At 46.2% G+C, this 12,200-nt stretch overlaps 4 protein-coding genes across 4 annotated transcripts; 2 read left to right on the forward strand and 2 right to left on the reverse strand.

Moving 5' to 3' along the window:
- The first annotated feature begins 2,078 nt into the window (after positions 1-2,078).
- On the forward strand, positions 2,079-2,913 carry LOC135010491 (histone H1C-like). The gene has a single exon (XM_063952374.1). The coding sequence runs from the start codon at positions 2,094-2,096 to the stop codon at positions 2,760-2,762; it is 669 nt and encodes a 222-aa protein (XP_063808444.1). The 5' UTR covers positions 2,079-2,093; the 3' UTR covers positions 2,763-2,913.
- A 1,099-nt stretch (positions 2,914-4,012) lies between these two features.
- LOC135010492 (histone H4) lies at positions 4,013-4,415 on the reverse strand. The gene has a single exon (XM_063952375.1). It carries the CDS (start codon positions 4,382-4,384, stop codon positions 4,073-4,075), a length of 312 nt encoding a protein of 103 aa, XP_063808445.1. The 5' UTR covers positions 4,385-4,415; the 3' UTR covers positions 4,013-4,072.
- Positions 4,416-5,475: 1,060 nt separating this feature from the next.
- LOC135010494 (histone H2B 1.1-like) lies at positions 5,476-6,270 on the reverse strand. Its single transcript, XM_063952378.1, has one exon. The coding sequence runs from the start codon at positions 6,224-6,226 to the stop codon at positions 5,846-5,848; it is 381 nt and encodes a 126-aa protein (XP_063808448.1). The 5' UTR covers positions 6,227-6,270; the 3' UTR covers positions 5,476-5,845.
- Positions 6,271-6,457: 187 nt separating this feature from the next.
- LOC135010493 (histone H2A type 1-like) lies at positions 6,458-7,017 on the forward strand. The gene has a single exon (XM_063952377.1). It carries the CDS (start codon positions 6,572-6,574, stop codon positions 6,962-6,964), a length of 393 nt encoding a protein of 130 aa, XP_063808447.1. The 5' UTR covers positions 6,458-6,571; the 3' UTR covers positions 6,965-7,017.
- Positions 7,018-12,200: the final 5,183 nt, after the last annotated feature.

Below are 12,200 nucleotides of genomic sequence, written 5' to 3' on the forward strand. Positions count from 1 at the left end.
AACACTGTCTATGGCATAAAATAATAATGATGATTTCATTTTTAAAACGTTAATACATTAATCATATTAGGTCATATTAGGTCATCGCTACCGTACGGTAGCTTTAGAATGGAGTATGAACAGAACTTCTGCGTGTGTGAAACGATATGATACTAATGGGAAACAGTATTATTCAATTGTAACTATTCCATTGAAACATTTGGATACAATCTGTGAAAGTATCAACTTAGACCACAAGCTAAAGCTTATGTATCCGGGAAACTGCATGAAGAGAATATAAAGCTGCTGTGTACTGTATGTGGATTGTACAAAGGGGATTTTCATCTGCTCAGTGGAGACTAATTTCAGATACAATAGTCCCTGTACGTAAAATCAACCACTTATTGTTCTATTTTAGTTACTGTCTTTTTCTTTATGCAGATATATTTATTTATTTTTATATCCATTTTACATGTTCTTGAAAAAAATAAACATTAAAAGTATTGAAAAAAAAATATTTTTATGGGTCAGCTTTTATTTCTATTTTGTTTCTACCATCCTTGGGGCCCCAGAAATCCCTAGTAGTGGCCCAGGTCTAGCTCCGTGTTCTCCCTACCTGCTCTGGAGACTCTCAATGCTCTAGATCACAACTCCAGCATGCAATCATGGGTTGGGGAAGAGAGTGAGACCTGGATGGTACTTGCTGCTGGCACACGCCCTCCAGTTAGTAGTCATCGGTATTTTTCAAGAACCCGCTTCCATCTCCATTTGCCTTCCATTCCTCAATGTCGATCCTCTCCTCTCAGCTAGTTATTTTTTAACAAGCTACGTCATTTAAATTTTATTCCGCATAACTATTGTGAGCATATAATTCTTCAACATCTTCCTATCTTCTCCTATTTGTTCTTCCTTTTCCTCCCCCGTGTTCCATCACGTCTCCCCCGATTTTCCCCTTGTCTCTCCCATCTCCCCGTTTGTTTCCTGTTGCCATCTTTACCCATTCACCTTTATTTTCCCCCTGTTTCTCTTCCTTTCATCCATTCCTTCCACCTGCCACTACCCTTAGAGGTCCCCTTATGTATCCCCATATTTCTGCCTCTCCATTTTTCCCTCTGTACCCTTATTATTCTCCATATTATTACTGTCTCCTTTTATTTGTATCACTATTCATACCGATTCCCTCTGTTGTTCCTTTTGCTCCTCTGATCTCCCACTCCTCGTCTCCTTATTTCTCCCGTCTCCAGATATTGTACCCTTTATTCCTATGGTCTCACCCTATTGCTCCCATGTCCTCTTTTAAAAATATCAGTCTCCTATCAATGGGAACGGGACCCCATAGCCCACCTACTGACACACTTAAGATGCATAGATATGCATCAATGTCTATATGGATCATTATAAGAACATGTGGAGAAAACGCCACCAGCATTTTTCAGGACATGGAGAATCTCAGGCCGGCAGGATTATTCTGAAGCTGATTATGCACGCCAGATATCTTTCTTTTATTTATTTAGTCAAAGTAACTAGAGTTCCCAGACAGGAGTGCCAATACCTTGTGGGGCAACCTGCCTGTGCTATCCATCCGGGTGTACAGCATCCCACACATCACCTTTATGTCTTTCAAAATGCGGCATCCTCTGCACTGATTATGCCCCAGCCACCTTTGTTCGGTGTAGTGCCTGGAGGAGAGAAAAGTGCCCGATGAGATATTTTTCGCTTCGCAGAAAAGATGTATTACACGCCAGCCAGATCATGCCTGGTCTAGGTGAGCTGACAGGGGCTATTCCCGGCACTCTTCACAGCGCATAGGCTAGCAATGACAGTAAAGGGTTAGGGGAGACCTTGGAGTACTGGTGTGGTGCAGAGAGCCAGCTCGCCGCTCACCTCATGCCCTATAAAAGACTGTTTTTCTGCGCTAGGGAAACACAAGGTGAGAGCAGATTCCCCCGTACACTCAGACAGGGAAGAGTTTACACGGCTGCTCATTCCGCCAATGGGAGCACAGAACACCTCACTCTCGGCAGCCAATCACAGCACAGCCGGCAGTGTATATAAAAGACGTGAGTCAACACCGGGCGTTGTAGTATTATTGATTAAAGTTAAGTTCTGCAAACATGGCGGAAACTGCCCCCGTCGCCGCCGCCGCTGTTCCTCCATCAGAGGTCGCAGCCAAAAAGAAGAGGCAGCCGAAGAAAGCTGCTGGAAGAGCAAAGAAGAGCGGCAAGTCTTCTGGACCCAGCGTCTCCGAGCTGATCGTAAAAGCCGTGGCCGCCTCTAAAGAGCGCAGCGGGGTTTCTCTTGCCGCCCTGAAGAAGGCTCTGGCTGCCGGAGGCTACGATGTGGAGAGGAACAACAGCCGCATCAAAGTGGGGGTGAAAGGATTAGTGACCAAAGGAACTCTCACCCAGGTGAAAGGTACCGGCGCTTCCGGCTCCTTCAAGCTCAATAAGAAACAAGTGGAAAGCAAGAAGGCCGCCCAGAAGTCCCTGAAGCCCAAGAAACCTGCAGCGAAGAAAGTGGCCAAATCCCCGAAGAAGCCCAAGAAGGCTCCGAGTGCAGCCAAGACCCCGAAAAAGGTGAAGAAACCCGCTACAGCGGCTGCTGCCAAAAGCCCAAAGAAGCCTATAGCCGTGAAGCCTAAGAAGGCGGCCAAGAGTCCCGCCAAGAAGGCGGCGAAGCCCAAAGCTGCCAAGAGTCCGGCCAAGAAGGCAGCGAAGCCAAAAGCCACAAAAAGCCCGGCCAAGAAGGCAGCTAAGCCTAAGAAAGCTGCGGCCAAGAAGTGATTGTAAAGCCGCAGCCTCTCTTCCTTGTTATCCCCCAAAGGCTCTTTTCAGAGCCACCCACCCTGTCTCGGCAGAGCTGTAGGCGCACGATGTGATCTATTGGGGGACTAAATAAAAACTGTAGTGAAGAAGTCGCTACATGTGGCAGAAATATCTAGTTTGTCCCTTACACATCAGTCCTAGAAACATAGCTCTTGATAGCAGGATATGGACCACTTGGCCCATCTACTCTGCCCCATGCAGTCACTGCATAAGTGGGATATGCAGGGGAGCGGGACTAAATGCAGTTATCTGTTAAATCTGCAGATAGATCGGGAACGTATACACTAAAGTGTCGGGTTCTTCTATCTCCAGCCGCCCGTAGTAGCTGAATGGTTGTTTTATGTGTACTTGGTCGTACAGTCTGGTGTAAGGAACAGCACCGCGTGTTCTGCACGCCATTCCCGGTGATGTACAGACTGCGAGGTACCCGGACAAGGTATAATTGTTTGCTACAAAAAAAAAATGCCTCCCTTGAAAATACAGCCTGTTCCTATAGCTCGTTTCTGGATTAATGTAGGAGACCCTTAAATTAGTTAATTAACGTTCAAAGCCTGCAGGACCCCTCTATGGACTAGGCGGCGGGTGGCAGGCTGTGTGGTGCCCTGGATGATATGTAGTCCTGCAGCGCTTGGTGCCTCCTTTCCCGAGCCCCTTACCTCTCCCAGGCATTGTCCCCCCAAAAAATGAATTATGTAACCTGGCTGCTTTCATCAAATTTGCATATAAGCTGAGCTGCGCTGATTGGTAGAAGTAAGCATGTCCCCCTCCACCGATTGGTTTAAAGAAGAGCGGATACATTTTTCAAAAACTCCGCCGATAAGCTAAGCTGTAAGAGAACATGGATTTCCTAGTGAATACTTAGTTTGTCCTTCATAAAAAAAACTTGTGTCCAACAGCTTAGAACTAGTCAGCCACCGACAGTGTGTTGTGCCATCTTCGAAACAAAGGATCATGGCGGTACCTCTAGGACAAATCTACTCACGTCTCACCCACTGCAAGAATTCATAAACATTACACATTAGTAGTGGCCAGCTTGGGCATAAGCTCACTAAAATACTGGCCCGGTCCTTTCATCATCACTCCAAATAAAGACAGCAACCACTAGCGGTGTGCCTAATGTGAGGGAACGATTAAGTACTAGGACCCGGCTTATAGTCAGAGTACAGCACTACACAGAGACGTTGGGTTACAGATCTTTCGTAGAAGAGATGGGCGGCCCTGAAAAGGGCCTTTGTGTGCGGGTGATGGTATTAGATGCGCCTCGGTGTTTAGCCTCCGAAGCCATACAGAGTGCGGCCCTGGCGCTTGAGAGCATAGACCACATCCATAGCGGTGACCGTCTTCCTCTTGGCGTGCTCGGTGTAGGTGACGGCGTCCCGGATCACGTTCTCCAGAAACACCTTCAGCACCCCGCGGGTCTCCTCGTAGATGAGGCCGGAGATACGCTTCACGCCTCCTCTCCGGGCAAGGCGGCGGATGGCAGGCTTGGTGATGCCCTGGATGTTGTCCCGCAGCACCTTCCTATGGCGCTTAGCGCCTCCTTTTCCGAGCCCCTTACCTCCTTTACCTCTTCCAGACATTATTCAATAGCTAACGACAAAGAAATATGAGGCAACCCATTTTCGGTTGCTCTTTAGAAAGAGGTAAGCGGACCTGATGGGTGACTGAGCACTTTGAGAGGCGGAGTCATGGCTATAATTAGATGTTAAAAAGTCACTGCCTTACCATCAGATTAGGGGCATAAGATGTATACGCAATATAAAGTTACACTTATCTAAGATCTTTTTTCCCATACAATTCCTGTACTTGGTACAACATAATATTCAACCTAAGATACAATGTAATATTATCCATACTGAGTCCCATTCTTATCAACGTCCCAACATTTGATATAAGGCTCATAACAGATGATATAGATGACGACTGAGAAATAGCAAATCAGAAAAAATGAAATGTCATAAATATAGGACAGCATAAAGTATAATATATATATATATATATATATATATATATATATATATATATAGCACTGCACTATAATTTATTTTATATAATAGATTACTTTATTTAGCACACTGTTGTTCATAGACTTATTTTTATTGAAGTAAAAAAAAAAAAAACATTTAGAATTTAACCGTTTTAATATCCATTATTATATATTGTCCAGATAAATAATAGGTATATAATAAGTGACTTGCACAACCTCATTGGGATTGGAGGATGAAAATTCAAAATGGACCAATGAGTCGAACAGATTTCGGCGGGACAAAACACAATCACTCCAATGACATGCCGCTTCTGGCTGGTCAGTGTAACGTCTGTCCCGGGCTCGGTCTGAGTGTCAGCTCTGCGCTTCGGTCTCTCTTCTCCCTGTAATAATGAGCGCCGCTGATACTGCACTCAGCCAGTCCCGCTCCGGAACACTGCTGCTCAGCCACCCCCTGTATCTCTGTTACTATAGGGAGCACAGCTGGCACGTGTACCTAAGCCAGCATTGTATTGTGCGATCATAAAGATCTCCTTTCATTAAATGCAGCTAAACGGAACCTGATGTCTTATAATGGATTCGGTGCAATATACCTGCAGTGATACCGGAGATTGGATCCCGGTGTTACACGTGCAGTGATACAGTAACAATAGCATTCTACACAGGGCATCTTGAAAGACAAACAACCTTTTAGCAACTGTGTTTATAGGAGATTCAAAGTGATACGAACAACGGGACCAATTGCTACAATCTACTGATACTTTGTAACATTGGAATAAGATACAATAATTCTCTAGTTCTGCAGCAGCTACACGGGCAGTCACTGCTCTATGGATTGCTTTATGTAAGCACTAATGCTGACATCTGTAATATGATGACTATATGACCCCGCTTTAGTTTGGAAGTGAATATACAGTTCATGGAAGCGGAGATACAATAAGGCAGATTTGCAAGTAGCACATATAATACCCATCATAGTTTCAGCCCGATTAGAGAGGAGGTGGGTGGCTCTTAGAAGAGCCTTTGTGTTGATGTGGGTCAGAGAAGGGGGTGATTACTTGGCGCTGGTGTACTTGGTAACAGCCTTGGTGCCCTCGGACACGGCGTGCTTGGCCAGCTCTCCCGGCAGCAGCAAGCGTACGGCGGTCTGGATCTCCCGGGAGGTGATGGTCGAGCGCTTGTTGTAATGAGCCAGGCGAGAAGCTTCCCCAGCAATGCGCTCAAAGATGTCATTGACAAAGGAGTTCATGATGCCCATAGCCTTGGAGGAGATGCCGGTGTCAGGGTGCACCTGCTTCAGCACCTTGTAGACGTAAATGGCGTAACTCTCCTTCCTGCTCTTCCTACGCTTCTTCCCATCCTTCTTCTGGGTCTTGGTCACCGCTTTCTTAGAGCCTTTCTTAGGCGCCGAAGCAGACTTTGCTGGATCAGGCATTCTTTAGGATCTCTTCGACACAATGTAGAAAATCTGTGCGGTCATCTCACACATCTGTTTTATTTATAGGCAGCTTATGCAAACGAGGCATCACCAATGCAAGCTACACTATTGGGTAGAAGTGTCATGTGACACTGGTAGGCATCGTAACCCCACTCTTCTTTTTGCGGATTGGTCTGTGGATGAAGTTGAGCTGCATTGTTTAGCTTGTAAGCAGACCAATCACAGAGCAAGCAGCATGTCGCTTCTGAGTATATATGTAAGAGGAGGGCGGTGTTTTAGAGACATTTCTCTCAGTGTTTCTGTTGAAAGAGAGACTCTTTTATCTCATTGAACCTCGCAAGCATGTCTGGAAGAGGGAAACAAGGCGGCAAGACCCGTGCTAAGGCAAAGACTCGCTCATCCCGGGCCGGTCTCCAGTTCCCAGTCGGTCGAGTTCACCGTCTGCTGAGGAAGGGAAACTATGCGGAGCGTGTGGGAGCCGGTGCCCCGGTGTATCTGGCCGCAGTACTGGAGTACCTGACGGCTGAGATTCTTGAGCTTGCCGGAAACGCCGCCCGCGACAACAAGAAGACCCGCATCATCCCCCGCCACCTGCAGCTGGCTGTTCGCAACGACGAAGAGCTCAATAAACTGCTCGGTGGGGTGACCATCGCCCAGGGAGGCGTTCTGCCCAACATCCAGGCCGTGCTGCTGCCCAAGAAGACCGAGAGCCACAAACCAGCTAAGAGCAAGTGATTTCACTGCTAGATACTTGTCCCCGCAACACAAAGGCTCTTTTCAGAGCCACCCACCCTGACCCCAAAGAGCTGATTCATGATATGCTGTACATGTGGGAGTAAGTAGCCCGCTGTTTAGCGGGAAAGGTGCGAGTATCGTACTTGGCGTGCTTCTGACGGGAAGTAAATCAGACCCTTGCGTGTAACAAGCAGTAGAGCAATGTTATTTCCATAATGTTCTTTCTGCAATAGGACTTATAGCGCTAAACAAATTAAATTAATACAATACAGCACAGAAACCGTGGAGCGCAGGGAAGCTATGCAGGAGATACTAAATGGACATTTAGAGAGTGATGAGTGTGTATGAAAGATTCTAGAGCGGGGGCCTCTCGAGCTATGCGGGGATGTGAGTTCCATAGAATCGGAGCTGCACGGCTAAATGCTTGACACCCAGATTCATTAAGGGAGGTACTAGATGTGTAGGGCAAGTTCCTCGGTAGAGGACTCTATAAAGAGCCGCCTTACAGGCATTTACTTCCATAGAAAAGTGCTCATGGAGCCTTATTAAAACGTTCCCTTACACTTGATCAACTCTAACCTTTCATGGTGAAGACTAGTAGCCCCCTGTGCCCTGACTGCACGCTGAATTGAGGAGGCTCCCGCCACTGTTCCAGGGCAGCGGCAAGCTGGAAGGAAGGTGCGGGTAATTAAGGGATATAGGCCGTGAGCTTAGTGGCTACTAACTACGAGGAGCCTGGGCAGAGCTAAAGGAGGTGGTATCCGTCCAATTAAACACCATTGTGTAACTTATGCTTCAGCTGGTTTAGAAGGATTTGGTGGCTCTGAAAAGAGCCTTTGTGTTGCTGCGTGTATAGGAGTGCCGAGTGTCTAATATTAGAGATGAGCGGGTTCGGTTCCTCGGAATCCGAACCCGCCCGAACTTCATGGTTTTTTTCACGGGTCCGAGCGACTCGGATCTTCCCGCCTTGCTCGGTTAACCCGAGCGCGCCCGAACGTCATCATGACGCTGTCGGATTCTCGCGAGGCTCGGATTCTATCGCGAGACTCGGATTCTATATAAGGAGCCGCGCGTCGCCGCCATTTTCACTCGTGCATTGAGATTGATAGGGAGAGGACGTGTCTGGCGTCCTCTCCATTAGAATAGAGATAGATAGATTAGATAGAGAGAGATTGTGCAGAGTCGCAGACAGTTAGTTTACCACAGTCAGTGACCAGTGCAGTTGCTAGTTAACTTTTATTTAATATAATATATCCGTTCACTTCTCTCTGCTATATCCGTTCTCTGCCTGAAAAAAAAAACGATACACAGCACAGTCAGTCACACAGTGTGACTCAGTCTGTGTGCACTCAGCTCAGCCCAGTGTGCTGCACAGTCATCAATGTATAAATTAAAAGCTTATAATTAATTGTGGGGGAGACTGGGGAGCACTGCAGGTTGTTAGCAGGAGCCAGGAGTACAATTATATTAATTAACAGTGCACACTTTTGCTGCAGGAGTGGTGACCAGTGCCTGACCACCAGTATAGTATTGTTGTATACTACTAATATCTCTTTAAATATCAACCAGTCTATATTAGCAGCAGACACAGTACAGTGCGGTAGTTCACGGCTGTGGCTACCTCTGTGTCGGCACACGTCAGGCAGTCCGTCCGACCAGAATTGTATTATTTATTATTATATACCTACCACCTAACCGTGGTTTTTTTTTCATTCTTTATACCGTCATAGTGTCATCCTAATTGTTACGAGTATACTACTATCTCTTTATCAACCAGTGTACAGTGCGGTAGTTCACGGCTGTGGCTACCTCTGTGTCGGCAGTCGGCAGGCAGTCCGTCCATCCATAATTGTATTATTATTATAATATATACCACCTAACCGTGGTTTTTTTTTCATTCTTTATACCGTCATAGTGTCATCCTAATTGTTACGAGTATACTACTATCTCTTTATCAACCAGTGTACAGTGCGGTAGTTCACGGCTGTGGCTACCTCTGTGTCGGCACACGGCAGGCAGTCCGTCCGACCAGAATTGTATTATTTATTATTATATACCTACCACCTAACCGTGGTTTTTTTTTCATTCTTTATACCGTCATAGTGTCATCCTAATTGTTACGAGTATACTACTATCTCTTTATCAACCAGTGTACAGTGCGGTAGTTCACGGCTGTGGCTACCTCTGTGTCGGCACACGGCAGGCAGTCCGTCCGACCAGAATTGTATTATTTATTATTATATACCTACCACCTAACCGTGGTTTTTTTTTCATTCTTTATACCGTCATAGTGTCATCCTAATTGTTACGAGTATACTACTATCTCTTTATCAACCAGTGTACAGTGCGGTAGTTCACGGCTGTGGCTACCTCTGTGTCGGCACACGGCAGGCAGTCCGTCCGACCAGAATTGTATTATTTATTATTATATACCTACCACCTAACCGTGGTTTTTTTTTCATTCTTTATACCGTCATAGTGTCATCCTAATTGTTACGAGTATACTACTATCTCTTTATCAACCAGTGTACAGTGCGGTAGTTCACGGCTGTGGCTACCTCTGTGTCGGCACACGGCAGGCAGTCCGTCCGACCAGAATTGTATTATTTATTATTATATACCTACCACCTAACCGTGGTTTTTTTTTCATTCTTTATACCGTCATAGTGTCATCCTAATTGTTACGAGTATACTACTATCTCTTTATCAACCAGTGTACAGTGCGGTAGTTCACGGCTGTGGCTACCTCTGTGTCGGCACACGGCAGGCAGTCCGTCCGACCAGAATTGTATTATTTATTATTATATACCTACCACCTAACCGTGTTTTTTTTTTCATTCTTTATACCGTCATAGTGTCATCCTAATTGTTACGAGTATACTACTATCTCTTTATCAACCAGTGTACAGTGCGGTAGTTCACGGCTGTGGCTACCTCTGTGTCGGCACACGGCAGGCAGTCCGTCCGACCAGAATTGTATTATTTATTATTATATACCTACCACCTAACCGTGGTTTTTTTTTCATTCTTTATACCGTCATAGTGTCATCCTAATTGTTACGAGTATACTACTATCTCTTTATCAACCAGTGTACAGTGCGGTAGTTCACGGCTGTGGCTACCTCTGTGTCGGCACACGGCAGGCAGTCCGTCCGACCAGAATTGTATTATTTATTATTATTATATACCTACCACCTAACCGTGGTTTTTTTTCATTCTTTATACCGTCATAGTGTCATCCTAATTGTTACGAGTATACTACTATCTCTTTATCAACCAGTGTACAGTGCGGTAGTTCACGGCTGTGGCTACCTCTGTGTCGGCACACGGCAGGCAGTCCGTCCGACCAGAATTGTATTATTTATTATTATATACCTACCACCTAACCGTGGTTTTTTTTTCATTCTTTATACCGTCATAGTGTCATCCTAATTGTTACGAGTATACTACTATCTCTTTATCAACCAGTGTACAGTGCGGTAGTTCACGGCTGTGGCTACCTCTGTGTCGGCAGTCGGCAGGCAGTCCGTCCATCCATAATTGTATTATTATTATAATATATACCACCTAACCGTGGTTTTTTTATACCACCTAACCGTGGCAGTCCGTCCATAATTGTATACTAGTATCCAATCCATCCATCTCCATTGTTTACCTGAGGTGCCTTTTAGTTCTGCCTATAAAATATGGAGAACAAAAAAGTTGAGGTTCCAAAATTAGGGAAAGATCAAGATCCACTTCCACCTCGTGCTGAAGCTGCTGCCACTAGTCATGGCCGAGACGATGAAATGCCAGCAACGTCGTCTGCCAAGGCCGATGCCCAATGTCATAGTACAGAGCATGTCAAATCCAAAACACCAAATATCAGAAAAAAAAGGACTCCAAAACCTAAAATAAAATTGTCGGAGGAGAAGCGTAAACTTGCCAATATGCCATTTACCACACGGAGTGGCAAGGAACGGCTGAGGCCCTGGCCTATGTTCATGGCTAGTGGTTCAGCTTCACATGAGGATGGAAGCACTCAGCCTCTCGCTAGAAAACTGAAAAGACTCAAGCTGGCAAAAGCACCGCAAAGAACTGTGCGTTCTTTGAAATCCCAAATCCACAAGGAGAGTCCAATTGTGTCGTTTGCGATGCCTGACCTTCCCAACACTGGACGTGAAGAGCATGCGCCTTCAACTATTTGCATGCCCCCTGCAAGTGCTGGAAGGAGCACCCGCAGTCCAGTTCCTGATAGTCAGATTGAAGATGTCAGTGTTGAAGTACACCAGGATGAGGAGGATATGGGTGTTGCTGGCGCTGGGGAGGAAATTGACCAGGAGGATTCTGATGGTGAGGTGGTTTGTTTAAGTCAGGCACCCGGGGAGACACCTGTTGTCCGTGGGAGGAATATGGCCGTTGACATGCCAGGTGAAAATACCAAAAAAATCAGCTCTTCGGTGTGGAGGTATTTCACCAGAAATGCGGACAACAGGTGTCAAGCCGTGTGTTCCCTTTGTCAAGCTGTAATAAGTAGGGGTAAGGACGTTAACCACCTCGGAACATCCTCCCTTATACGTCACCTGCAGCGCATTCATAATAAGTCAGTGACAAGTTCAAAAACTTTGGGTGACAGCGGAAGCAGTCCACTGACCAGTAAATCCCTTCCTCTTGTAACCAAGCTCACGCAAACCACCCCACCAACTCCCTCAGTGTCAATTTCCTCCTTCCCCAGGAATGCCAATAGTCCTGCAGGCCATGTCACTGGCAAGTCTGACGAGTCCTTTCCTGCCTGGGATTCCTCCGATGCATCCTTGCGTGTAACGCCTACTGCTGCTGGCGCTGCTGTTGTTGCCGCTGGGAGTCGATGGTCATCCCAGAGGGGAAGTCGTAAGCCCACTTGTACTACTTCCAGTAAGCAATTGACTGTTCAACAGTCCTTTGCGAGGAAGATGAAATATCACAGCAGTCATCCTACTGCAAAGCGGATAACTGAGTCCTTGACAACTATGTTGGTGTTAGACGTGCGTCCGGTATCCGCCGTTAGTTCACAGGGAACTAGACAATTTATTGAGGCAGTGTGCCCCCGTTACCAAATACCATCTAGGTTCCACTTCTCTAGGCAGGCGATACCGAGAATGTACACGGACGTCAGAAAAAGACTCACCAGTGTCCTAAAAAATGCAGTTGTACCCAATGTCCACTTAACCACGGACATGTGGACAAGTGGAGCAGGGCAGGGTCAGGACTATATGAC

The sequence above is a fragment of the Pseudophryne corroboree genome, unplaced genomic scaffold, assembly GCF_028390025.1.
Source record: "Pseudophryne corroboree isolate aPseCor3 unplaced genomic scaffold, aPseCor3.hap2 scaffold_2354, whole genome shotgun sequence".
In the NCBI taxonomy this organism is placed as follows: domain Eukaryota; kingdom Metazoa; phylum Chordata; class Amphibia; order Anura; family Myobatrachidae; genus Pseudophryne; species Pseudophryne corroboree.